The sequence below is a fragment of the Rhinoraja longicauda genome, chromosome 9 (assembly GCF_053455715.1).
Source record: "Rhinoraja longicauda isolate Sanriku21f chromosome 9, sRhiLon1.1, whole genome shotgun sequence".
Taxonomy (NCBI): Eukaryota; Metazoa; Chordata; class Chondrichthyes; order Rajiformes; family Arhynchobatidae; genus Rhinoraja; species Rhinoraja longicauda.
In genome coordinates this window covers 58,269,388-58,297,068 of record NC_135961.1, presented here as the reverse complement: position 1 = coordinate 58,297,068, position 27,681 = coordinate 58,269,388, and the positions used below count along the sequence as shown (strand labels likewise).

General features: G+C 40.0%; 2 protein-coding genes across 3 annotated transcripts in view; one reads left to right on the top strand and one right to left on the bottom strand.

The window, feature by feature from the left end:
- The window catches only part of crnkl1 (crooked neck pre-mRNA splicing factor 1), a 29,154-nt gene extending 9,834 nt beyond the window's left edge, over window positions 1–19,320 (top strand). Inside the window, exons 7-14 of the mRNA XM_078405590.1 lie at window positions 491–661; window positions 4,861–5,052; window positions 6,192–6,251; window positions 8,172–8,252; window positions 9,184–9,423; window positions 11,988–12,089; window positions 13,490–13,738; window positions 14,730–19,320. Of these exons, the coding sequence (XP_078261716.1) occupies window positions 491–661; window positions 4,861–5,052; window positions 6,192–6,251; window positions 8,172–8,252; window positions 9,184–9,423; window positions 11,988–12,089; window positions 13,490–13,738; window positions 14,730–14,903 (1,269 nt within the window). The 3' untranslated portion in view covers window positions 14,904–19,320. The remainder of the gene's footprint in view (window positions 1–490; window positions 662–4,860; window positions 5,053–6,191; window positions 6,252–8,171; window positions 8,253–9,183; window positions 9,424–11,987; window positions 12,090–13,489; window positions 13,739–14,729) is intronic.
- naa20 (N-alpha-acetyltransferase 20, NatB catalytic subunit) lies at window positions 16,468–27,097 on the bottom strand. Of its 2 annotated transcripts, XM_078405592.1 has the most exons (6): window positions 26,944–27,097; window positions 25,988–26,012; window positions 22,431–22,521; window positions 20,827–20,962; window positions 20,589–20,734; window positions 16,468–20,287 (listed from the first exon to the last, which is right to left on the bottom strand). In XM_078405592.1, exons 1-6 carry the CDS (start codon window positions 26,994–26,996, stop codon window positions 20,202–20,204), a joined length of 537 nt encoding a protein of 178 aa, XP_078261718.1. In that variant the 5' UTR covers window positions 26,997–27,097; the 3' UTR covers window positions 16,468–20,201. The 2 variants fall into 2 exon arrangements, with proteins under 2 accessions (XP_078261718.1, XP_078261719.1); XM_078405593.1 differs by lacking the exons at window positions 25,988–26,012; window positions 26,944–27,097 and adding an exon at window positions 24,549–25,235 and having other exon boundaries at window positions 22,431–22,531.
- Window positions 27,098–27,681: the final 584 nt, after the last annotated feature.

Sequence of the window (27,681 nt, the reverse complement as noted above, 5' to 3'; positions counted from 1 at the left end):
CTTTTTTTGTGTCTATCCCCTGCTCCATGTTGAGTTAGATGAATGCAGCCAAAATGGCACGGTGGAGGTGCAAAATACAGTTGCCCAGCATTGGTGTCACCCTTATAATTAGCCAAAGATTCTCTAACTAAAATTGCATACTTACTGTCATCAATAAGTACAAAATAAGGTTCAATTCTAATTCCTCATACAATGAAATGTGTGTCAATCCCTACAGTTGAAAACTGGAAAATAAATGAAAACAGTGTGCTGTATTAACAACAAATCTAGTGGTCAGAAACTGTTCCTTTTTGAAATCGATTTAAATTAAACCATGTTTTTCAAGAAATGGCTGTATGTAATGACAATCCATGTAAAATCAGTGAAATAATTATACAATAAACTGTGAAATAATTGTCTGACCTCTACTAAAAAATGTTCGTCCAGCCTCAATTGCTGTTGATGCTTAAATTGTATTTCTACTTACTGCTAAGAGTTTGTTCATTCCCAGTCTGATCGAGTGCGAGTGATCTACAAATATGCGCTTGATAGAATTGCCAAAAGTCAAGCTCAAGAGCTCTTCAAAAACTACACTGTGTTTGAGAAAAAATTTGGGGACAGACGAGGCATTGAAGATGTTATTGTCAGCAAAAGACGCTTTCAATATGAAGAAGAAGTCAAGGTAGGATTAATTTTTACTTTTTGTATTGTATAACATGTTTTACTCTATGAGAAACCAGCACAGACTCCTGTGCTATAACAATTCAGTGACTGTTTAGCTAAAAAAAATACATCCAATCGTGAATTTTGGAGAACCTTCCTTATTTTGAGTGGTTAGCATTTTAAGGGCCTGTCCCACTTAGGCGATTTTTTTTAGGCGACTGCCGGCGACTGTCATAGTCAAACTGTCATTTTTAGGCGACTGTCAAACCGGCGACTGGACCCCCCCCCCCAAACAATGTCTACGACAAGCTACAACAACCTACCACCTGGTCGACGTCAAGCTACGGCAAGCTACCGCCAACTGGCGACCCAATCGTCGCGAGTAGGACGTCCACCTACGACCGCACCTACGACAACCTACGACCACACGGGCGACAACCTACGATAACCAAAGTCAACCTACATTCGCCCGCGACAAGCTATGACCCTGTCGGCAACAACTGAAGACAATTCATGTTATTTTGGCCTCCGGTTTTGACACCTGTCGCCAGTTGACGTAGGTAGTCGCCAATGGAATTCACCGAAGTCAGCACCGGCGTCAACCTACGTCACCTGGCGACAACCTACGACAGCGCCTACATCAGGAGACGTCAAGCTACGCTCATTGGCGTTAACCCCACTGTCGCCGAAAATGTTTCAACATTCTGAAAATCCAGCAGCGACCAGAAAGACTCTTTGGAGACTACTCTCGACCATACAGGTGACCATGTGCGACAACCTAGTCGCCCGTACTCGCCTAAAAAATCGCCTAAGTGGGACAGGGGTTTTAGAATCAATTATGCATCAGTGGGCTGTAATTTTACAATGGTGCAGCGCTAAATAGTCTATTGTAGGGTAAATAGAAAATGCGTTTGCTTCTGCTATTCTCCTGTATTTTACCTGATTTGAAATTACAGGCTATTTTACCATGCATGTCACCAAATAAACTGACTATTTGGGAATAGTCAGTTTATTATTCCCATGACTATTTATGGTCATGGGAATAAACCATATTGTTTATATGAAACAAAATCATGTAGATGTAGAATATTTGGGGGGAAAACTGTTAGGAGTCAGTCAATCATATATGGGGGGAAAAAACAGGGTTATTATTTTGGATATGATTCAAGGTTATTGACATTGTGTTTGTTTCATCAATCTTCCTATTGCTGAGCTCGAGAGTAGATTCCCTGTGCTAAGTAAATGAACAAATTAGACCATGCTGGATTATTAATATAATATAAATGCAAGCAAATTCTTCGAGATCTTTATACGTTTAGTTCCAGAGAACCACATATTAAAAGACAGGTCAAGATCTTGGAAAGAGTACAAAAGAGATATTGAAATGGTGAAGGGGCAAAAGAGACATTTATTACTAGGAAAGCCGAGTTTCTTCTTAAAGCAGAGATTTGATATTTTAACATTTATGAATCGTTCCAATAGAGTGAATGACGATAAATCAAATTATATTTAGGGTAACTAACTGACAAAGAACCAGAAGCAAACTAAAGATTTCTAAAAATATTCAGTGAGTTGCATGGTCTGATGTGCGCTTCCTGAAAGTGTGGTGGAAGCAAATTCATCAGTAAGAAACAGAATGATACAAATATTTGAAGGAGCGGGAAGCACTGGCATTAAAAGCAAGGGAATGAGATTGGAGAGACAGGAAACTGTAGATGCAGGAATCTTGAGCAAAACACAAAGTGCTGGAGTAATTCAGTGGGCCAGGCAACCTCTGTGAATAGAATGGATAGGTGACATTTCAGGTCAGGACTCTTAAAGACTGGTTGTAATAGTGGGGGTGGGGGGCAGGACTTTGTCACTTACTCCACCACTTTGTCACTGCCAATCAAACCCCACTTGTCTGTATCCACCCATCACCTGCCAGGCTTTGTCCTGCCTCCATCTACTGCAATCCATCTAAAGAAGGGTCCCAACCTGAACCACTGTCTGTCCATTCCCTCCACAGATGCTACCTGACCCGCTGAGTTACACCAGCACTTTGTGTTTTATGCAAGAGAATGAGATTAGTTGGATAGATCTGTCAAACAGCTGGCACAGGCATGATGTCTCTTGATTCTGCAAGCAAAATATTCCAGAAGATAGAAATGGGAAATAAAATCAAAGTGAAACTTGTCAGCACAGGGAAAGATTGAGTAATAAGCAAAGATGCATTTTTAGGCAAAATTAGGTAGATATTATGGCGAAAGGTGTAAATGTGTTTTGGTGGAGTTGGAGGAAAAGGGTTGGGAAAGCGGCCTTTGTGGTCCATAAATGGCTCTACTGAATTGTTAGTGGGTGGATAGCATGCTTTTTGTTATAAATGTTGTTCAATGACTAGAGTTACAAGTTTGAAGAATGCAGGTTAATCGTATTGCTTCACCCAGACCGTGCCTTAAATATTGTGATTTGTAGCCTTGTAGCACTAAGGTGATATTTAAGTCCTGAAGGTGATATAAAGAACAATAATGGAAAAATGTACATGGGCCCTTTATCCTTGAGGTACCTGATTAGCAGTCTTGTTGATGTAAGCAAGAAAATGGTAGAGAAAAAAACAGGGCTGCAGAAGGGCAACTAGCCAAAAGCAGATTTAAGAACAGGAACTTGAGCACAAAATTATGTCATGGCGGTAATGTCTTGATGCCATTAAAAAAAGAAAAGTGATTGTAGTAGTGGGAAGCTATGAATTTGTTACAGTTGAATGAGCTGGGATTCACTGAATGGGATACTTCACTTTTCTTGTATTCATTTTGGGTGGTGAGAGCAGGTATTGAGGGGGGTTGTCCTGGGACGCAAAACTAACTGTTGAGCCTTCCCGAGGTGTTGCGGGCCGAACTCAACAAAACACCAGTGAAGGGAGGTGCCTTCTTGATAACCCCAATGATATGCTTGCATCTACATGAGCAGGGTTTTTTTTATAGCTTGTTAACATGTTTATTGCATATGGAGTTAGTTATTGTCCTCAGCATAATTTGGCATATTCAGTTAGATAGTGCTTTGGGCTTTGTATTCTTAGTGGAGTGCTTATCCTGGTGTTATAGCACAAGTATGCCAGATTATGTGTTTTGAAATGCTATTTTTTAAATTGCAATGAAGTCATTTTGAATTTGGGAATGTCAGCAGTTCAACCATCTGATATAAAAATTTAATATCCTGTGTCAATGCATATTTCATCTAAATTGCAATTTGAAGTTTTTATGGGAATAAAATAATAGGTTGTTTGAGTTAAATGTAACACCATTCTGCTTCAAAAATCAAGATAATCTCTCTTGCAAAATATTTGATGTGGCCTTTTGTCTGGAAACAATTAAATCACATTTCTGGCATACTCATTTTTTTGAACAAGTTAATGTGACACCATTGCTTAAAATGGATGGACGACTTAATCTGTTATTTAGTATTTGATTAGAGTTTGTTAATCGTTGATGGTTATAGTCTTGCTTGACAGGCATCCACTGAAGAATCAACTAGTCAGTCCTGCATCAGGTTGTGTCGTCGAAGAGAATCTGTTGATTGTTTGGGTGTTCTAATGTTCAGTCACGGTTTGCATTAATCATCCTTGTGCAGTAACTTTCTGTAAATTATAGTTCTTGGCAATGGGAATTTGTGTTACCTATAGCTCTGAGAAGCTGTAATAACATGTGGACTAGAGCTTGGCATGGATACGAAAGCTAAACAGCTTGTGGTGAGATTGACTGATAACTGTGTAGCTTTAAATGGCTTGAGTACCAGTACATCAATGCCAAAATCCTGTGTGTAATGCTGTAGAAGCTATGCAATTGTGTGTTTTAAAATATAATCCCTCTCTGATTTCCATCATTTGTGTACAAAATCTTTAGGAAAAAGAGTAGCTCCTATCGTCTTCCAATGTGGATTTTTCTTTTGGTGTTATTATAATAAATATAACATAGTGGCATTCCTTTTGCAAGCCTGTTCCACTCCCACATTTTGAGCTCTGATTTTTCTCCCTGTCCAGAAACTGGAGTACAGTTTTAACCATGCTCAATGCAAATCATCATGCTGCTAGAATTACATGGAAAGCTATCAAATGTGTGCATTCTTGTGTAATAGCTAATTGTGCATCTTCGGATTAAACAAAAGTTGATACAAAATTAATTTAAAGGGACTTATCTACCTCAATATATTTTGTATAATTTAGCCATCTTATTTTTCTGAAAGGCTAATCCACATAACTATGATGCCTGGTTTGATTACCTCCGCTTGGTTGAGAGTGACGGAGACTCTGATACTGTACATGAAGTGTATGAGCGTGCAATAGCCAATGTACCACCCGTTCAGGAAAAGCGGCACTGGAGGAGATACATTTACTTATGGATTAATTATTCTTTGTTTGAAGAACTGGAGGCAAAGGTACGTAGATGATAGCAATGCCGACATTTATCCAATGTGACCCCACTGCCAGTCACATTACCAGCCCCACTCCTTTCTGCCTTCCGCAGTGACTACTCCCTCCACAGCTCCTTGCCTCACTCATCCCTTCCTACCCAAACCAGCCACTCCCCAGGTACTTTTTCCTGCAAGAGATGTAACACCTGTCGCTATATCTCCTCCCTCGCCTTCCTTTCCAGCAGCCCACTCCAAGTGAGACAGACATTCGCATCCACCTTCTCTAACCTCATCCACTACATCTGGTGTTCCCAATGTGGCCTCCTATACATCAATGAGACCAAGCTTATACCCGGCAACCGTTTCACCAAACATTTGCGCTCAGACTGCCAGGACCCATTGTATCTCCTGTTGCTAACCATTTTAACTCCTCTTCCCATTTCCGTACTGACCTTTCTGTCCTGGGCCTCCTCCATTGCCAGAGTGAGCCCACGCGCAACTGGAGTTACAGCACCTTGTATTCCGCTTGGGTATCTTATAACACAATGGTATGAACATTGAATTTTCCAATTTTAGGTAACTACCAAACCGCCTCCCTCCCCTGGACATGCACCATCTGCCTATCAACGTCCGTCCCCCCGTCCCCCCCCATCATCTGTATCCACCTATTACTTGCCAGGCTTTCTACTGTCCCTCCTGTCTTCCAGGTTTCTTCCCATTCCCCTACCACAATCAGACTGAAGGAGGGTTGGGACGTTGCCTATCCCTGTTCTGCAGAGACGCTACTTGACCCACTGAGTTACTCTAGCATTTTGTCTTTTTTTGAAAACCAGCATCTGCAGTTCCTTGTTTCTCCACAGGAACATTGTGTTTTAGTATAGAAATTTGGTGATTTCTTTCTATTTCTTGTTTGTTTTAAGCCAATTCACTTAATACCACTTAAATTGTTAGAATCAGAAAATATTATACCCTCTATCTGGCAACAACTATAGAAGTATACAAATCTGTTTTTATTTTATTGTACCAGTAATTGTATTGAATGGATTTCCAAGGTAAAATGAAGTTCCAATTTTTTTGTTGTATTCTACTTCTTGTGGTCCATGTACGTTTTGTGTCCATTGTACACTAATGCAAATTCTGTAACTGATATACTTTCTAAACAGGATCCGGAGAAGACTAGGCAAGTTTATCAAGCATGTTTGGAACTCATCCCCCATAAGAAGGTAGCGTTGTGTGGTCCTAAGCTAATGAAAGTAATTCTGATGTTGATACAGTTGATTTCTCTCCATATAATCATGGAAACCTAAGAAAATATTTTGTATTGATTTGAGTCTGGGAAAATACAGGCCAATAGAATACTTCAATGATTTGATTCCAGTAGGTGCCTGATATTAGCTCAAGTTCAATAGTTGCACTTCAGTCTGAATCATTATGTCATTAGTATTAATGCTGAATGCCATTTTAGTACAGTAATGCCAGACCTGCTATCTTTGACATTGGATGCTAAACATAGGCCATGCCTGGCTTCTCAAATATTTGCCAGTAATTAGTTTTGTTGGTTGAGGAAGACATTTTAAAAAAAGCTTTGATTATCTTTCTGCAAGTGTGCTATCCGACCAAAGGTTATGAAAAGGCACATACATACAAATATGTTCTCTTTTACCCTCTTCTGTGTTTATTTGGAGTTTTATTTAGGAACTGAATGTCACATTTTCAGAAATAAGGTGTTTAAAGTTTTTCTGAAATTTGATATAGGTTGTGTACAGCTTTCTAATTTTCAATTGACAAAGCCAGTTTACCTTAACGGAAATTCTGCAATACTTTGTGATTTTTAAAATAATGTTTGGTGTCCTTTGAAGGGAATGTCATTCGTAAAGTAGATTAAGGAAAATCCCAAGGTTTTTTATATATGCATTAAAAATAAGAGGGTGACCAGAGTGAAGGTAGGATTGCTGAAATCTAAGTGTGGGGTTAGAGGAAGTAGGTGAGGTGCTAATTGAGGAGAAGGAGGATAGCGATATCAGTGTACAGAATACAAATATGCTAAGGAAGTTTGAGATCGAGAAGGTGGTGGTGCTGAGGCTCTTGAACAACAATCCCCAGGGCCTGACTGGATCTATCCTAAGTTATTGAAAGAGGCAAGAGAGGAGATTGCGGAGGCTTTGATGGGGGTCCTTGTTTCTTCTCTAGCCACAGGCGAGGTCCCGGGGGACAGGAGAGTGACCAATGTTGTCCCTTTGTTTAAGAAAGGAAGTAGAGAGAATCCAGGGAACTATAGGCCGGTCGGTGAGCCTTACACCTGTGGTAGAGAAACCATTGGAGAGAATTCTTTGAGATAAGATTTACTCCCATTTGGAAGAGAATTAGGGATAGCCAGCATGGATTTGTACGTGGCAGGTCATGCCTCACTAACTTGATTGAATTTTTTGATGAGGTGACAAAGGAAATTAATTAAGGTAGGGCGGTGGAGATGTTTGTGGGGGCCTGGAACGCATTTCCAGGGGTGGTTGTGGATGCAGATATGATAGTGACGTTTAAGAAGCTTTTAGATAGGCACATGGGTTTGCAGGGAATAGAGGGATATGGATCACTTGCACGCAGATGATCAGTTCAGATAGGCATCATGTCCGGTACAAGCATTGTGGGCCGAAAGCCCCAGTTCCTTTGGAGTACGGTTCATAAGTTCATAAATGATGGGCTTAGAATTATGCCATTTGGCCCATCATGTCCACTCTGCCATTCAATCATGGCTGATCTATCTATCCCTCCTAACCCCGTTCTCCTGCCTTCTCCCTATAAACTCTGACACTCGTACTAATCGAGAACCTATCTATCTCTGTTCTGTGTTCTATGAATCAATATTGAAATTTCTCTATCAAAATATAGATTTTGTTGTTAATGTCAACTTTTGCAAGAGGATGTAATAGTGACTATCTACTTGTAGAAATAATTACAGCAGTGACTACATGAACAGAAAATTAAGCCACAAAAAAATGGCATGTAGATGTCTTTGAACTCAGTTACTGAACAATATGGTTATCTCTGCAACATAGTATTTCTCGCTCTTGTTTAATTTGGAGCAACCAAAATCTTGTTCAACTAATTCACTTCAACATTTGATCATAGTATCTTATTTTTTATAGTTTACATTTGCCAAATTGTGGCTGCTATATGCACAGTTTGAAGTTCGACAGAAAAATTTACCTCTTGCCAGACGGGCTTTGGTAAGTAACCATATCTCTGCTTCCACTTTTATTTTTGAATTATATATACTGAGTATTTTGGTAAATAACAGGTATTTTGATGTTGCGTTATGCTTTTAAAATTTCACACATCTCGGAATAACAGTAGCTAAGTGGCAGGGCAATTGACAGATTCTGTTGGCAAAATTGCTGTTTGTTTTCATCAGCTTTGTCATTGTGTGCTTCCATAAGGTTCGGGCTCCCGGAGGGAGCTACTGACCTGCTAGTCTAATGTCAGATGCAGAGTAAATGCTAGAATCCATCACGGAAGCTATAATGGCAGATCACCTTGAAAAGAATAATAGGATAAAAGTAAAATTATGTTTGATTAAATTACTGGTGGTCTTTAAGAATGTAACCACTACAAGAGATAAAAATCCTAGTGGATGCAGTGATTAAAATTTTCAGGAGGGGTGACGCAGGAGGTTGACCAACAAGTTTGGAGCACATGGACTGGAGTAAAATGCTGATATGGTTTGAGAACTGATCATGGGACCGATCAAAGGGAATAAATAGATCCATCTCAAATTGGCAGACTGACTAGTGAGGTTTAGAGGGATCAGTACTTGGAGCCCTCTGTGCAACAATTTGGCTACACAGACAAAATGGCACATTTCCAAATGTATTCAACCTTTTCATTATTCAACAAATTCATTCATTCTTTTATTGTTCTCTGTGTCATGTAAAGATTTTGCAAAATAGTTTTTAGATTTTCTTTTATTCCTAATAAAATGAAGATCAATTTAACCTAATCCCACCACCCAATGCCATTTTATATTGTGCTTTCAGAGGTTGGCACTTATTGTCACAAGTTGCATGTCAAGTGAATCTGGTTTCTTATTATTTGTTTAAGATATTATCATTCGTTAATATACACCCTGAAGTTAGATTTTTTTTTCTCGTACATCTTCAGGGTACTGGCATAGGAAAATGTCCAAAGAACAAGTTGTTCAAAGGGTATATTGAACTAGAGCTCCAGCTTCGTGAGTTTGACCGATGTAGGAAACTCTATGAGAAATACTTGGAATTTTCCCCAGAGAATTGCACCACTTGGATCAAGTTTGCTGAATTAGAGACCATCCTTGGTGATGTTGAGCGTGCTCGCGCGATCTATGAGCTCGCAATTGGTCAACCTAGACTCGATATGCCAGAGGTAAGAGATCTGATACATTCTGCACAATCATTTGTCATTTTAATATAATTGCATGCAATGTGCAGTATTTCTGATAAAACCCGTTTTATGAAACATCGCATGGTTAAGGATTTAAAGATGAAATTAATTTATGAATTGGGCGGTTGCTCAGCAATTATAAGAGGAACTGATTAGCTTTAAGATGTAATCTATCTTATTTTAAACTTTGAATCAAGAAGTGATTATAGTAAATGTGATTAAGCAATAAAGCTTCATAGTAGCAGTAGATTGTTTTTCACTGTTTAATGTCTCATATTTTACCACATTTGCAGCTTCTAAATCTCTTGTGTATCAAATGAAACTCCTATTCAAATGTTATGCATGAAATGTAGCATCTAATCAAAAGTTATTGTACTTTCATAAGTTTAAACAATTAAAACCTTTAAATGAAATGTGAATAATTCCATCTTATTATAAAAATTAAGACCTCATGAAATTTCATATCTGTAAACATTCTATATTTGAAAGCCAACCAGTCAACATCATCCTTTTAAATATTTTGAGTGGCACGGGGTACTGATTTTAGATATCAGTCAGCTGGCTCGAAGGGCCGAATGGCCTACTCCTGCACCTATTTTTCTATGTTTCTAATAGAGTTGCTGTCTTGCAGCGCCATAGACCTGGGTTCAATCCTGAGTACAGGTGCTATCTGTATGGAGTTTGCACATTCTCCCTGTGGCCGCGTGGGTATCCTCCAGGCGCTCCGATTTCCTTCCGCATTCCAAAGACGTGGGTTTGTAGGTTAATCGGTTTCTGTAAATTGCCCCAACTGTGTAGGATAGAGCTAGCGCATGGGTGATCGATGGTCGGTGTGGATTCGGTGGGCCAAAGGGTCTATTTCCACACGATCTCTAAACTAAACTAATGGAATTTCAATAATATATGAAATAACCTATTTAAGACTCATTCTTTCCTATATTGTGCAAACTTAGAACAATACTTGTCTCTGATGATGTCCTGTTGTGACATGGTAATAATTTTCATTTTTAACAAAAGATAGAATCAACTTTCCCACTCAACTTGTTCCCTGGAGACTGACCATTTCATCTCATGATTCTTCTAGTAATGCCAATCACAGCACAACAGAAACATAGCCACCCGCTGTGCTTGTGCTGATTGATATTAGTCCTTTAAGTGGAGTTATCAAATCTGGTTACATTTTCCTCTATTTTAACATTTTAAAAGTCTGAATCTCTTATCTCGGTGCCACATATTAGGATACAAGAGTTTCTACTTTAAGAGCAATCAATGAAATTGCAATGTTTTCTCTTCCTTTTGAATATCTACTCCAATTCATTGTCAAACCACAACAAATGAAGCAGCACCAACAAATCACACTTCATAATATATATATTTTTTAAATGGTACTTTTCAAACACATTCCTTAATTTATTTAGTAAGATGGTGTACTTAAGATTGAATGAACAGGTTTCACAAAACAAAGAAAATGATTTGGTGCTAATCAATCAACCTTTGAGTATTCAATTTTTTTATAATATTAACAAAACATATAGAATCTTAGGCCTGCAGTCGGGCTTCTTGGTGTTTTTATAAAGCAAATTTTCAAAATCAGATTCATATCTCAAAATGTATCCTCCTCTTCCCATCCCTTTCAGCATTTCAAAAACATTGCTTCATGTCTCTGGTCCTCTCTTCTGTCTCTACCAACCATTGCATTTCTCACAGCACTTTCCCTTTCCATGCAACTGCGGGAGACGCAGCAATTGTTCATTGACCTCTTCCTTTCCCGCCATGCACTGACCCAAGCAATCCTTCCAGGTAAAGCAATTGTTTATTTTAATTTCCTCTTGTATATGCGTTCACTGATGTGGTGATCTCTACATTAGTGAAACCAAACACAGATTGGATAAATGCTTTACGGACTACCTGCATTCATTCTGTTGGTATGACCCTGAGCTTTCAGTTGCCTGTAATTTTTCAACCCACTCCCACTTTGATTTATGTTGGAAGGAACTGCAGATGCTGGTTTATAATGAAGATAGATGCAAAATGCTGGAATAACAGCAGGACAGGCAGTATCTCTTGATAGAAGGAATGGGTGAGGTTTTGGGTCGAGACCCTTCATACTGTGGAGAAGGGTACCAACCCGAAACGTTACCCATTCCTTCTATCTAGAGATACTGCCTATCCCACTCTAGCATTTTGTGTCCTGCTCTGATTTATCTGTCTGTGGCCTCCTGCACTATTATAATGTGACAATGTGAGCTTGAGGCACAACAGCCACCTTCCACATTGTAGCCTTCAGGACTCTGTGTCAACTTGCTTTCTATTATTGTATCAATATTGGAAATTTACTACTGCTCTGCCTTTCACACCTTTTATGTTCGTATTTACGTTTATGTTCCTATGGACATATAACCTCAAACAAAATAAAGGGTTTATGAGAATACCAAGCCTTTCTGCACCCTACAATGTGGATGTTCTAGCACTTTGAATTTTATTAACTTCTAAAATTATTTTTTAAATGCCAGTTAGATAATTTTCTGTAATTCACTATTTTTCAGGTTCTGTGGAAGTCCTACATTGACTTTGAAATTGAACAGGAAGAATATGACATAACGAGAAATCTTTACAGACGTCTACTTCAACGCACTCAACATGTTAAAGTGAGCTACTATTATTTTTCGGTGGTTAACAACTATATAAGTTACAAAGATGCTCAGTACTTGGAATAATTGATCTGTTATCTGCTAGTGGAAAATATTTGCACTTTAATTTACCTAGCGTGTCACATTGCTTCTTCGGAAAATGCATGCTTCGAAAAACAATAATCATAAAAGTTCCCATGAAATAGCTGTAACATAAAAAGTTCTATTTATCTGAATTGTTGATGTGAAAGTTCACAAATGTTGTCAAGTCTTAAAAGATTGGATAAGCAATGGGTGTCTTCGTTGAAGATAGATAGGTGACGTTTCGAGTCGGGACCCTCGTTCAGACCCAGCCTGAAATGTCTCCTATCCATGTTCTCCAGAGATGCTGCCTGACCAGCTAAGTTACTCCAGCACTTTGTTTTATTTTGTAAGCCAGCACCTTATTTCTACATTCTAGCTGGCTTTGTTTCCTGAATATCAAATTAAAACCACAATAATATGGTGACAAGTGAAAAGTTAATATTGACAAGTGAACAACGTGTGATTCATTTTTGTTTAAACCAGGAGGCTGCTCCCTCCCTCTCTCTCTCCCACTCTCTCTCCCAGAGCCTCCTCCACTCTCATCCCCGGCCCCGTCTCCCTCTAACGCAGCGAAATAAGAACAAACACAAGTGTAGTTGTTGTTCAGAAGCCCCGCATCCCCGGGGTGAGCGGCAGCGGCGAGGAGGGAAGTTTCACTTGTGTTTGTTCTTATTTCGCTGCGTCAGAGGGAGATGGGGCCGGGGAAGAGAGTGGAGGAGCGGCGCAGATCTCGCTGGCTCTGGGAGAGGGGGGGAGCAGTACCCGTAAGTGGCAGCACTCCTTCACCGGCCCCTCTGACACCCTCCCCACTCTCCCACTCTCACCCGCTGCTCCCTCTACCCCGACTGTCTTCCCCCCCCCCCTCTCTCTCTCCCCCCCGGGGTACGCGGCGGCAGTGGCAGCGAGAAGGGAAGTTTCCTTGGGTTTGTTATTTACGAGGGGGCGCTGCGATCTCTCGCCTTGTCCCGGCTCTGGGTTGGTGGAGATCCGCTCTCCAGTGAACCTTCACTGGCAGCTGCTACCTCCAGTCCCTGCCGCCTAAGGGATTGCTGCGGGCCAGATAAAATCTCGCGGCATGCCAGATGTGGCCCGCGGGCCGTAGTTTGGAGATCCCTGGTTTAAATAATTATAACCATCGGAGGATTTAACTCCATTTGAATTTGATTGTTAATTATCACTTTATAATTCTCTGCTGTATTATTTAATTTCTGTACACTCCAATGTTTCTCAGTGTAAATGGTGTGTGAAACCAAGAAGGCACAGAAGTAATGATGCATGCAATTATATATGTACGTGATCAGAACTTCTGAAAGATAATATCTTTCTATTCATAGGTATGGATCAGTTATGTTCAGTTTGAACTTTCGGTGGATGCGGCTGAACGTTTATCTCGATGTCGACAAATCTATGAGGATGCCAACAGAGCTTTGCGAAACTGTGAGGAGAAAGAAGAGCGACTCATGTTCTTGGAGTCCTGGAAGGACTTTGAGATAGAATTTGGCACAGAATCTTTACAAAACAGAGTTGTTAAACTCATGCCAGAACGGGTCAAGAAAAGGCGAAAGTTACAGGCAGAAGATGGGGTAAGGACACTTTTTAAAACAGGCAAAGTGTATTTTATTAAAGTAACAAAAAAGCCATGGGCGGGGAACATGGAGTCGTTGTTAACATTTATCCTTTTGGCAGTTAACTAACAGCCATCCATATCCTTAACCAGATCTCATGAAGTATTATGGTAATCTGTCATAGATAAATATTGGTTAATAAGAAGTGCATATGAAAAAGCATTTTCTTTTTCCTAATGAAAATGTATCTTAAATTTTATTGGCCACTTACCCATCTTATTTTTCAATAGAATTTGACCAAATGTTGCTTCTTTCTGAGTACAAATGATGTGATACGATTTGAATATATAATTTTCATGTAGTTGAAACTTAAAAGAATCCCACATTTGCACAATGGTCAGCATGTGCAATTGTTTTGACTCTTTTAAAGATATTGCTTGCAAGCTGCCTATAAGGTTTTGCACTTGGCTGTCATTTATTTGCACTCGACTAGGTCTTCTCTACATTATATCGTTTGGTCCAAGAAATTAACCACTCCTATCGGCTATTTCTTGATTTATTGAAGTGAACACTGGAAGGTCTTTGTGTTTTTTGCACATCGCTAATGATTCAAACCCATAGGGTTTTGCTAGCATACATCATAGATCTATAGATGTTTAGAGAAACAGCGCGGAAACAGGCCCTTTCGGCCCACTGGGTCCGCGCTGACTAGCGATCCCCGCACATTAACACTATCCTATACCCACCGCGGACAATTTTTACATTTATCACGCCAATTAACCTACATACCTGTACGTCTTTGGAGTGTGGGAGGAAACCAAAGATCTCGGAGAAAACCCATGCAGGTCGTGAAAACCTTTGGTACATTCTTCTTGCAGCTGAATGTTAGGAAAGACTTTCAGAAACAAAATATAGGATTAGATTATTTTAAATCACAGCAGCAGGAGTATGATAAGTATTATGGTAGTTTCACCAAATAATATCATCCAATTATTTTATTAACCAACAGTCAGATGCTGGCTGGGAGGAATATTACGACTACATTTTCCCAGAAGATGCTGCCAATCAACCAAACCTCAAGCTGCTTGCTATGGCCAAGCTCTGGAAGAAGCAACTGCAGGGTGAGAAAGAATCGGAGGATGACCCAGAAGAAAATACAGATAAGACGGAGGATGAATCCTGATGAATGGGCAACCTTTTTTAGACTCTTCAATTTGCTTTGTCTCTTACTTTCTTTTGTACAATATGTGTACAGCTGGAGCTGTTAAATTGTTTTTTGTATTGATGTTTTGTTGGCGTTCCTTATGTAATGTCATGATCACACACCGTTATCCTTAGTTGGGGTCAGTATAATTTAAATGCCTGCAAAGTGCTGGAGGATCTCAGCAGGTCCGGCAGCATCTGTGGAGGGAATGAGCAGATGTCGGGTCGGTACCCTTTGGACTGACTGTAGTAGGGAGGAGACTGCTGGAAAAAGATGTGGGCAGGATAAAGATAAGCATTGCCCTGACCTGCCAATCCTTTACAGCTTCCTCCTCTCCCCCCCCCCCCCCCCCCCCCACTACAATCAATCTGAAGAAGGGTCCCAACCCAAAAGGTCACCTGTCCATTCCCTCCACAGATGCTGCTTCATCCGCTGAGTTCCTTCAGCACATCGTGTTTAGCTCAAGATTTCAGCTTCTGCAGTTCATGTATCTCCAACTTAAGTATCTATTTTGATCAAGTCATCCACTTCTTTTGGCTAAATCAACTCATTAGATTGCTTAAGACGACTTTCTAACTATCCAACACTTGTGTTTAGTATTATTTGTTTTAATATGTAAATGAAAGCACAATATGTTGAATCGTACAGATAAGGTAAAGCTTTATGCTGTTTACAAATAAAATTGGCCATTATTTGTCACCTTCGTTGGAAAGTTGCATGGTGGAAATTGGGCGATGTTTCTCCACCTTTTAGAATGAGAGCTCGTTTGTTCATACATGACAAAACAATGAAATTATTATTAATGTGTTTATATTATTAATATATGCACATATAATTTTAGACCCAAATGTATTAAAACTATCTGCCTGTTCCATGCAATCTGCACCATTTTAGTCTAACCGTACTTGGGGAAAATGAATGGAAGATATGAAAAAAGCAATGATAATCAAGAAAATGTGGGGCACACAATAAGCTTTTGTTGGCTGTGGGATAGGCGACAATGAGTATACAAACAGAAAGGGAGTATATATAAGGGGCGTAGAGTTGCTTGCATTGCTATAATTCAGCCAACAATCCTTGGTTGATCCATCTTTTTGTAATGTAGTTTTAACATCTTGAATAAGTTTGGTACAGACGCTTTTGGGCAGTTTGTTAATGTTTACGTTTCATGAATCGTGATGAAATATTACTCAGCAGGGAGCTATTTATTTCAAATGATAATAAAACCTATTTCTACCCTTTAAAAGTGATGCCATCATGTGCAACAAGGTTTCCATATGATAGACTGAGCAGTGAGCATCCACTTCATGAAATGTTTGCAGCCCTGTTTAATCGATGTAACATACGTGTACAAGAAAATCAGTCTCCCTTCACCCACCAGTTGCGAATCTTCTGTTTTTCAAATATTTTTCACAACTTTCTGCCATTTTGTTTGTTTGGTTCTTCATTGTATTATTCAATAGTGGAACACCCTTACGGTCTGCAGATTTGCTAACTATTTTAGTATAAGCTAATAAAGTTTTTTTATTATTAGTGATTTGAAAGTGAAAACAAGCTTCAATGAACTGTGCTTCGTTCTCTGCTTTTGTGGAATTATTAGTTTATTTCCCATTATAAATTTTGTCTCTGAATCTTTGTTTCTAGTTTTGGATCGTTTGTTTTTCAGGTGTCATAAAGTAACATTTTTGCTTGAGCCAAGCAAATCATCACAGATGACACGGTCATATAAATCCTCATACTAGATAGCTAGCTGTCTTTTGTGGGCAGGGGCTTTTTTTTGTTTAGAGATGCAGCATGGTTTAATATAGCTGAAAGTAGAGGTGGCTGAAGATGTGGCCAATGTATCTAATTGGCCTGGAGAAATATTAAGTAGCCATATTAAATGGAATGATCTGTGTCACTGTTTGTGGATTGAACTTTATCTTTTAATGGACTAAATTTGACACCATGAGACAAGAATCTATTCTATATATTATCTGTACTATCGTTTGTATTCAATATTCACATAATGGTCTTTAAAAGTTTTAGCATCTTGTGAATGAGTGAATAAGTTTATTGACCAAGTATGTACACATACAAGGAATGTGCCTTGGTGCTCCGCTCGCAAGTAAAACACGTACAGTAAACAATTAAGAATAATACAATACAATATATCTTTACAATATATATTTATTGTCATTGTACAGGGGTACAACGAGATTGGGAATGCGCCTCCCATATGATGCAATAATTTAATTAGCTAGTCAGTATTAATTTAAACAACCCAATGAAACAAATTGTAAGTTTTAGAACAGAATAAAGTGCAAGGAGATCTGTGCCGGATCACTGTGCGATGTGACCATCCGGCTCAGCAGGACCGGTTCATAGCAGCTATGGCCCTGGGGATGAAGCTGTTCCTGAGTCTGGAGGTGTGGGCGTAGAAGGCCTTGTATCGCCTGGTAGAAGTTCGAACAGACTGTTGCGGGGGTGTGAAGTGTCTTTGTGGATGCTAGTGGCTTTTCTGAGGCATCGTGTGTTGTAGATGCCCTCCAAGGCTGGTAGCTGTATTCCGATGGTCCTCTGAACTATGGACTACCCGCTGAAGAGCTTTCCTCTCTGCCTCCGTGCAGCTGAGGTACCACACAGGGATGCCATGTGTTAGGATGCTCTCTATGGTTCAGCGGTAGAATGTCGTCAGCAGCTGTTGGGGTAGACCAGACTTCTTCAGTGTTCTTAGGGAGAACAGTCGTTGCTGTGCCTTCTTGACCAGCGCAGCAGTGTTATTGGACCATGTTAGGTCCTCCGAAATGTGAGTGCCCAGAAACTTGAAGCTGGACACTGTCCCCGTTGATAAAGATCGGGGCGTATTCCCTGTTGTGTGACCTACGGAAGTTGATGATCAGCTCCTTGGTCTTGGTGGTATTTAGGGACATGTTGTTATCAGAGCACCAGTCCGCCAGGTTCTGCACCTCCGCTCTGTATTTTGTTTCATCACCGTTGGTGATCAGCCCGATCACCGTTGTGTCGCCTGCAAACTTGACAATGGTGTTGGTGTCGAATGCAGGAACACAGTCGTGTGTGAAGAGGGAGTAGAGCATGGGGCTCGACTCTAGCATAAAACATTAAGAATACAACATTACAGTGAGTGAAATAAACCAGAGTAAAAAGAGACTACAGACTTTGGTTATTTCCTACTACTCGTGGGGGAAAAAAGCTGTTATATACAAGATGCTAAAAAAAATTAAGACAATGATGTGAATACTGAATAGATGGCTATTGTGAAAACCTTTACCAGGTCATCACATGCCTGGCTTAGATTGAGACTATTATCTCTCTGTACTATTGGAATTTACAGCTCATCAATATTATTGTGGTTGCAATATTTTCTGTACACTGGAAGATTGGTGTTTCCGTGCAGAATGACCCTATGGATTCTGAATGGAAGTTATTCATCTGCCTGTATCAAATTCCAGGTAGTATCTTGTCACGAATTTGGTTGTTGGATTAGCTGCACATGTGCCATTTTAATCTTAGCTTGTTACATTACACTGTACTTTGTAATTTACAAATAATTCATATTGGATACCATGCTGACATGTATCAGTGGTCAGGCAGGTAACCATTTTACAGTGAATGTTTCATGCTTGGATGTGTGTTAGGACTCCTATCCATAATGATAGTGGTACGTTGTCCCCATGAAATGTCCAACAATGGATATTTTCGATTTATGGCTTTCATCATTGTGCTGTTTCTTTTAAATCTTCCTTAACATTAGTGTTGGCAGGAAATAAACACATACCATGATTGAGGTACCCCAAGATTGTTATATTGGTGTCAGATTGCCATTTTCCTCATGCGGGTATAGAATGATGCTGTGAACTACGTGCAAAATACCAGGATTGTAAAAGTCATTGTTCCTAGAATAATTTCCACTGAATGATTCATGTTGCTTCTGTTCTTGAGTACATTAGCAATTGTCAAGGAGCAACAACTCACCGGCTGTTCTTTTCTGAAGCCGGAACCAATCATCCACCTTTCAACTCTTCAAAAACAAACCTATTTTAAGTTATAGGGCTGCACTGAAATGGTTCCAACAGTGCATGGGATTGTCTAAACAGCCCAACAATATTCTAATATGGCAACCACCAACCTTTGGGTCCACAAAAGCCAAGGAAGATTAGACTTTTTTGTAACTCATGATCCATCATATAACATTTTAAAATATTTTTTAGTGAGGAAACTCCATTCCATTCCAGTACAAACATAAATTTTAGGACATTCCTGATTTTATGTGTGAAAGTGTTCATTGTGAGGCCTTACTTGTGAATTATCATTCTAAATAATACAACTAAAACATGCAAAAAGTAATACACAAATGTTCTTTGTTTTCAAATTAAAACAAACATGTTTAAAAATGTTAACTCTGGGCCATACTTTGTCTCTGACTGATACAGTAATTAAGAATACAAAACTGGAATTATTCCAGGACAAAATGTTTTGATAATTACAAACTATGTAAGGTCTTGATCACTTGAAACTTGAGAGCATTTCAGAAATATTTCAAAGAAACCATGAAGCTTATGGAAATGGTGTTTTGTAACAAAGTCTTCTCTCATTTTCCTATTCATACACAAGTTGTTCATGGTGTAGTTGAACTAAACAGCTGGAATGTTTATTGTCTGCTATATTTATGAATGTACCACATTGCTGCTTTATCTAGTTGAGAGAAAGTATGAGATAATGAAAATGTAAAATCTCACCTAAATTCATGAGATGGCATTTCTTCCTTGAGCAAAGACACACTACAATATTAACACTTGCATACATCTCCAATGTGTGTGTAAAAAACACATGTTAGTATCCATTTGCCATTGGAGATGGTGCTCAATCGGAAGTCCAAAGAGCCTTACAACAATGACATTGAACAAACATTTCAGTACCAAATGAAAAGCTGACAACATAAACATTTTTGCTGTACTTGTGCTATCAAATATATTTCATCTATTACACACGATAAATTAAATCTCACACAAATCTTTATTAAATCCGCATACATACAGTGCATCTCCAAGACTCATCTGCAAGAGTAAAACTAATCGAACATTTCCTGATTAAGCTGTGGCTCTTGGGCCCATAGAATACTATACCTCAAATTTATCATGAAGTCATAACTTAGTATTTATGCACATACTGAATCATTGGGGCAGATTTACAATCGAACAAAAATATTAACAACGATCCTGTAATTTCTCCCTCAATGCTCGGCTTTATAGATTTCCCAAGAACCACAGCTTAAAGCTATTCAATATCTTCAGGCCTAACCGGGTGAGGAAGAGGAATTATTGATTTCTTCTCTTTATCTCTTGATAAGGCCTTTCTCATATCTATAAGAGAAATGAAAATCAAGATTATGGTCACAAAAATTGCAATCATCTAAGAATTATAACACAATTTAAGTGCAATATTCGCTTACAAATTGTGTACGGTGCGATACATAAAATGTACCACCAGTAACTTATCAACTGAAGTATGGCATCATTATTTAGAGTTCATCAAACTAGTAACCCATTAACTCACTGCAGTGTCTCAGAAAGTAATCAACACAATTCCACGAATGATACCCCAAAATTACAACTTGGTTGACTTATTTTAACCTGTAAGATTTAAAGAAGTTTATAATCATACCATAAGCATCTTCATCTGGTTCTCCGTTGCTAGCTGAATAGTACTCTATCACAGTCCTGTACACACTGTAGCCAAGCTGTCTGTACATGTTCACAGCCACTTGATTGGATACTCGTACAAATAGATCCACAAAGAATCCTCCTTTTCTTTAGAAAGGAAGCACAATGTACATTTGTCCCCGATAACATATATTATATAATATATATACTACACATAATACTAAAACACATATACCAACCTTTCAGATATCTCCTCCAACAGTTCCATCAGTTTAGCTGCTAATCCCAAACGTCTGAATTCTGGAGCTACAGATAATGCTGTTACATGTCCATGCCATTCCTCTCTTGCCACTGATCCTTCAGCTTTCCCCATTACTTAAAATGAGAAAGAACCAGAATCATCATTCAGTCATCAAACATTTATGCTAGGTGCAAAATGATATCACTTCAAACTGCACCATTTTCAATGATAGGAAGGTAGTAGACAGCAAATTGTTCTTAAAACCAAAACATTTTGGAAACACTCAGCCAGTCAGTCAGGCTGCATCTTTGGTAGGAGAATTGAGTGAATGCTTTGGGTTAGAATGGCTCTGACAGAGTCTTTGACTTGAAATGTTAACTGTTTCTTTTTCCACAGATGCTGTCTGACATATTAGTGCTCCCAGCTTTTTCAGTTTTTTTGTTTTAAGTTTCCAACATTTGCACTTTTTGAACTTGCGGTCTTCTGCTGAAAATGATGCATTGTTATACATTTTAGAGTGATCCAAACTGCCCATGACTGTTTCTCCATGCATGTTCTCCAAACACAAAGCAGGATTTCAAAAATCTGCATTCAGCTCTGCTCACCTGCCTTGTATCCAGTGGAGATTTGCTAAATTAAAGAATAAATGAGATAGCCTGTTCTTTCACGTTTAAACCGTATCACATAACACCAATTTATCTATTGACACTCATGTCATCCATGCAATCAAAAGGCGTCCTTAGCATTAGCCTTCCAGTTGTAAAGGAAATATGAATGGTTAGGAATGGTACCATGCAGGCATAATTGCACAAATGTCAAATGCACTACATTATGTCATTACTACTACCATTTGTAGCTTATCAGAGATATCAATATTTTCAATTCATATTTTATTCTATTTGGGCCCATGAACGCATTTTATGTAGCCGCAAGTAAGAATTTTATTTTCCCTTTTCGGCACAGACAACAGGAAACACTCTTGACTCTGATCTGTTGCCATGGACATTTCTAAAAAGATCCACAACAAATTGCAGCCCAGACCATCACACAAACCAACCTCACTTCTATTGACTCCATTTATACCTCCCGCTGCCTCGGCAAGGCCAGCAGCATAATGAAGGACGGGTCGCACCATGGCCACTCCCTCTTCTCCCCTCTCCTGTCAGGCAAAAGGTGTAGAAGTGTGAAAACGCACACCTCCAGATTTAGGGAGAGTTTTTTCCCCAGCTATGACCATGCAACTGAATCATCCTACCTCAGATCCGGAGAGCAGTTCTCAACTACCATCTGCCTCTTTGGTGACCCTTGAACTATCCTTGATCACACTTTGCTGGCTTTACCTTGCACTAAATGTTATTCCCTTATCAAGCAGTAAATTGCTCGATTGTAATAATGTATTGTCATGCTGACTGGATAGCACACAACAAAAGCTTTTCACATTACCTCGGTATACGTGACAATAAACTGAACTGAAATACAGGTCAGGACTTGCAATGGTACAGTAATACAACACTTTATTACAACGTTAATGTGCAAATATAAAGTGCTGTAAATTTAGCTCTAGGTTTACAATGAATTTAAAGTACCACACTAAATACTTACTGTATCCCATCAACTCTCCTCCTGGTGCTTCAGAGACAATAAAATATTCTGGCCAATGAGCCAAATACTGGAGGTAGAAGGGAATTCCATACTGTGAATTGCTTAAGGAAAATAATAAAATCTTAATAAAAAGGTCAGTATTTTGCACACTGCAAGTTGACATTCAATATAAATTGAATTGAATACATTTTATTAGCCAAGTATGTATATGTACAAGGAATTTGCCTTGGTGCTTTGCTCACAAGGATAACAACACGATATACAGTAGACAATTAAAAATAAAACATTATAATTTAAACATGTGAAGAATTAAATAAAATACCAGAGCAAAAGTAGGCTGCAGATTTTTGGCTGTTGAGCAAACCTACTGCTCGTGGGAAAAAAAGCTGTTTTTATGCCTGGCTGTGGCGGCTTTGACAGCCCGGAGTCGCCTCCCAGAGGGAAGGACTTCAAAGAGTTCGTGGCCAGGGTGAGAGGGGTCAGAGATGATCTTACCTGCTCGCTTCCTGGCCCTTGCAGTGTACAGTTCGTCAATGGGGGGAAGGCTGATCGAACGATGCGCTGCAGACTCAGGGTGTCATGCTTGGTGGCTGAGCCAAACCAGACCATGATGGAGAAGGTGAGGACAGACGCTGTGACGGCAGTATAAAACTGGACCATCATTGCCTGTGACAGATTGTGTTTTCTCAGCTGCCGCAGGAAGTACATCCTCTGTTGGGCCTTTTTGACTGTGGAGTCGATGGTGGCCTCCCATTTTAGGTCATTGGAGATGATGGTTCCAAGGAACTTAAATGACTTCACAGATGTGACTGTGGTGTTGTTGAGGGTGAATGGGGGGAGGGAAGGAGGAGCTCTCCTAAAGTCTACAATCAATTCCACTGACTTAGAGCATTGAGCTCCAGGTTGTTGCGATGGCACCAGGACGCCAGCCGTGTCACTTCCTGTCTGTAGGCAGATTCCTCCCGATCCTGGATCAGTCCAATCAGGGTTGTGTCGTCCGCAAACTTGAGAAGCTTGACAGAGGTGTCTGTGGAGGTGCAGTCGTTGGTTTAGAGAGTAAAGGAGAGGGGAGAGGATGCAGCCTTGCGGTGCTCCTATGACGAGGGTTAGCGGGTCCGAGATGTACTTTCCGAACCACACATGCTGCTTCCTGTCTGTCAGGAAGATGGTGATCCACTGACAGAAGGGTTCATGCACAGTCAACTGGGAGAGTTGGAGCATAGTAGCTCTGGCACAATGGTGTTGAATGCAGAGCTAAAATCCACAAACAAAATCCTTGCATAGATCCCCTGGCTGTCTAGGTGCTGGAGGTTGAAGTGCAAGCCTAGGTTGACTGCGACATCCACTGATCTATTTGCCCGGTATGCAAACTGCAAGGGGTCCAGCAGAGAGTTTGTGATATTTTTCAGGTGGGCCAGCACGCCTTTCAAGGGTTTTCATGATTACAGAGGTAGTGGGGAAGGGCCCAGTCTTTGCATACTGGAGTCAGGCTGTATGTAGATGTGAAGTGGTGATTGGGGAGGAGTAGGTGGGGGGGGTACTGGGGTTATGTTTATGTCTAACCCTTGCAGTAGAACTCATTCAGGTCGTTGGTCAGCTGACAATTGTCCAAGGAGTGGGGGGGTGGTTCTCTTGTAGCTGGTGATTTCTTGCAAACGCTTCCAAATTGAAGATGAGTCATTAGCTGAGAACTTGCTCCTCAACTTCTCAGAGTACCTTTCCTTGGCAGCTCTGATTCTTCTCAGCTTGTACTTGGTCAGCCTGTAGAGGTCTGCAACCCCACTCCTGTAGGCCTCATCTTTAGACTGGCGGAGATGTCTGAGTTCTGCTGTAAACCAAGGCTTGTCATTGTTGAACCTGATCCAGGTCATTGTGCTTTTATTTGACATGTAATAGAAAGGCTGAGTAAATGAAATCTTCAATCTTTTTTCTATTTAATCATTCTTTACATTGCTGTGGCCTTTTTTATGCTAGAGTACAAGGAATTAATCAGCTCTACACAATCTGAAATCACAATTTAAAAAAGATTAGGAGTAATGCCAAATTATGTTTGGTCTCAACTAGTTCACGCAAGTTTTTATTCATGCAGTGTGAAGGGCCCTGACCCAAACCTCTCACCTATTCATTTTCTCCAAAGATGCTGCCTGATCTGCTGAGTTGCTCCAGCACTTTGTGTCCTTTCGCACCTGCAGTCCCTTATATCTCCTTATTCATGCAGACTTGCTCAGGATAATTAATACTGCACTTCATGTAAATTTATACAAAATCCAAAATTTGTGATCCATTCAAGGAAAAACTGGGCACTGAAAATAATTTAATAACTCTGTGCTAATAATATAACTTGGTAGTTAGGATTTGATTTGAATTCCTTGCTATGTTATAGCAATCGTGAGAATCCATAATAAAGCCAAATAAATCGCAGCATGTTGTTGTAACACAATTTGAAAAGGAGTTTGATGAATTTTAGGGTCTTAAATCTGAATGAAGCAAACTGCAAAGTCATGAGGTGTAAATGTGCTGAGGTAGATTGGGAAACTACATTTAAATGCATGACAGTAAATCAGCAATGGGTAACTTTTAAAGAATGAATGCATGGTTTATAAGTTATATATTTTAGGGTAAAAAAAAGACAGGAAATATTGTCTGGCCATGGCTACCAAGAAGTTGCAGAAAGTATTGGCTCTGAATAGACTTCTGTTGCCAAAAATTACAGTTATCTCAAGGATTTAAGAATTCAGCTGAGGAGGAATTCCATTGATATGGAAAGGGTACTAAAAGATGAGAGTAGATGAGCAAGAATAATCAAAACAGATTGTGTATTCAAAAAGAAAATGGTTAGCAAAAGTCAATATGGGTTCCTTACAGACTGAGATAAATAGTAGGCAACTTAAACAAATATTTAATGCCTGTCTTCAAGGAAGACACAGAAAAACCACGCTGGAAACAGCAGGAGGCTACAAATCTGGATAGATTGAACAACTTAAAGAATTTAGCATTAGTTAAAATAAATCAAGTACGAGAAGAATTGATGGGACTGAAACGCTCAGTGGCTAAGAATATTCAAGATCAATAGAATTTTAGGTATAAAAGGAATCGGGAGTTGTGAGGTTAGAGCAGGATAGTGACCATCAGGTTATAAATCAGCCATAACCCGACTGAATAGTGGAGCAGGCACGAATTGGCTGAACTGGCTACTCCTGCTCGTTTCTTATATCCTCATCTGAAAATACCAGATATGACTTAGTAAAACAAGTGCAAGAGCAGCAGAGCAGAATATAACAATTTAACAGAAACACGGAATATTATTTTTCAAATAGCACTATTTTTTGTAAATTTTGAACATTTAGAAAATAAAGAAAAGATCAATGAAATAAAATTAATGGATAGGGCTAAACAGTCCCATCAATTTGTTAGTTATATCAAGAAGCATCTTCCATGCACATGTCCAATATGAACCATGTCTAATTTTTAAGAATAAAAATGTATGTTCTGTACGGTCAACATTATTAACCAGTTTTCCCCTCAATAAATCAATGTTTGTCTACTAATAAGGATACAGTTTCTGTAAGTGGATCCAAATTTCTGCAAAACAAAATTAAAAACAAGTATAAGATATTTGCAATCTACAGTTGTATTCGTGGAGCATTGGATTAACAATGTTTTATTGCATAGAAACCTTCAACAAAATAAAATTGTTTCAGATACATTGTCTCCGAAAATGGGGGGATGTGTGGTTTAGTGTTGAAACGTATCACTGAGACATTAGATTTTGTAAAAACATTGGCAACTAAACTTCACAAATTTCACTAAATAAGATGTACCCTACACTGTACATACACTTTACTAAGAAAAATTATCACAAAATCTCACCACTGTACCATGCTCTCAGTGTATGGAGTCAGTTCTATTGTGGACAAGTACTGGACAATGTTTACACTTGGCTTTCACCTAGGATTTACAATACGAAATCCAATTGCTTCCTTGAATTAGCAATATTTGTAGGAAGGAGCATATAAAGCCAGCATATTGTGTTCATTATGTGCAAGCATCGTCCACTCTTAGACAGAGAGATCTTAGCCCTTTCCAAGTCAAAGCATGGACTAGGTGTTACATTCTGGAGTTGCATGCCCAAAGAGGTAAGCCATCCACGAGCAACCTCTTTCACAGATACTTCAAGTGTCAGTACTTTCACCCCCTTAGAACACATAAAAACATGAAACAGAATTCAATCAGACACTGCACTACCATTTCTGAAAAGTTGTGAAGGCTTGTGAGGGATGGGGGGGGGGGGAGGAGGAGGAAGGTGTGGAACCACCATGACCGCCACTCGGTCACTGGCACTGCCGCCCCGCTGCCAGCCCGCCTCCATCTCCGAGCCAGGGTCGGGCGGCGGCGAGGCGCACACAGCACAGGACGCTCAATGTGGCGGCGGCGAGGCGCACACAGCACAGGACGCTCAATGTGGCGCCGTCTCTGCGTAAACGGCTCCCGCCATGTGTTATTTTCTACTCACATATTGTTAAACCGAAACAGGTCGTCGCAGCAAAACGCGCGCAACGTTGTCATCTCGGAGCTGACGCCGGAAACAAACCGCCTTCCACCGGGATCGCAGCGAGCGAGCGGCCGAAACCCCAAGTTGGCGGGGCGCGTGACGTCATCCCGCAGGGCTGGAGCGGCCTGACGTCAGCCCGCAGGGCCGGAAAAATACGCGACGTCACCGACGGAGCTGGGCGGAGTGACGTCGTCGCCCGACGGAGTGACGTCGTCGCTAGCCGTGCGTCTGCCCCCACGGAGTGACGCCGACGCCGACGGACGGACGTCGAGAGACGTCGGTGGCATTTGGACTGAAGAAGGACGAGGCGCCATTTCAATGAGGTGGTTGGTCAAAGATTAAATCAATGTATTTTTTTGTTCTAAGATCAAATTCATGGACTGACAATAAACAAACAAGGTACAATCAAAAGGACTGAGGGGAATAATTCGGGTAGATGCACAGAGTCTATGCCCCAAGTAGGGAAATCCAGGACATGTAGGACATGTAGTATAAGAGGACCAGAGGACATGTCATAGGTTCAAGGAGGTAAAGGGGAAAAGATTTTAATAGGAATCTGAGGGGTAACTTTTTCACACAAAGCCAAGGGTGGTGGGTGTATGGAACAAGCTGTCAGAGGAGTTAGTTGAGTCAGATCCCAACATTTAAGAAACAGACAGCAGGTACGTGGATAGGACAGGTTTGGATGGATATGGAACA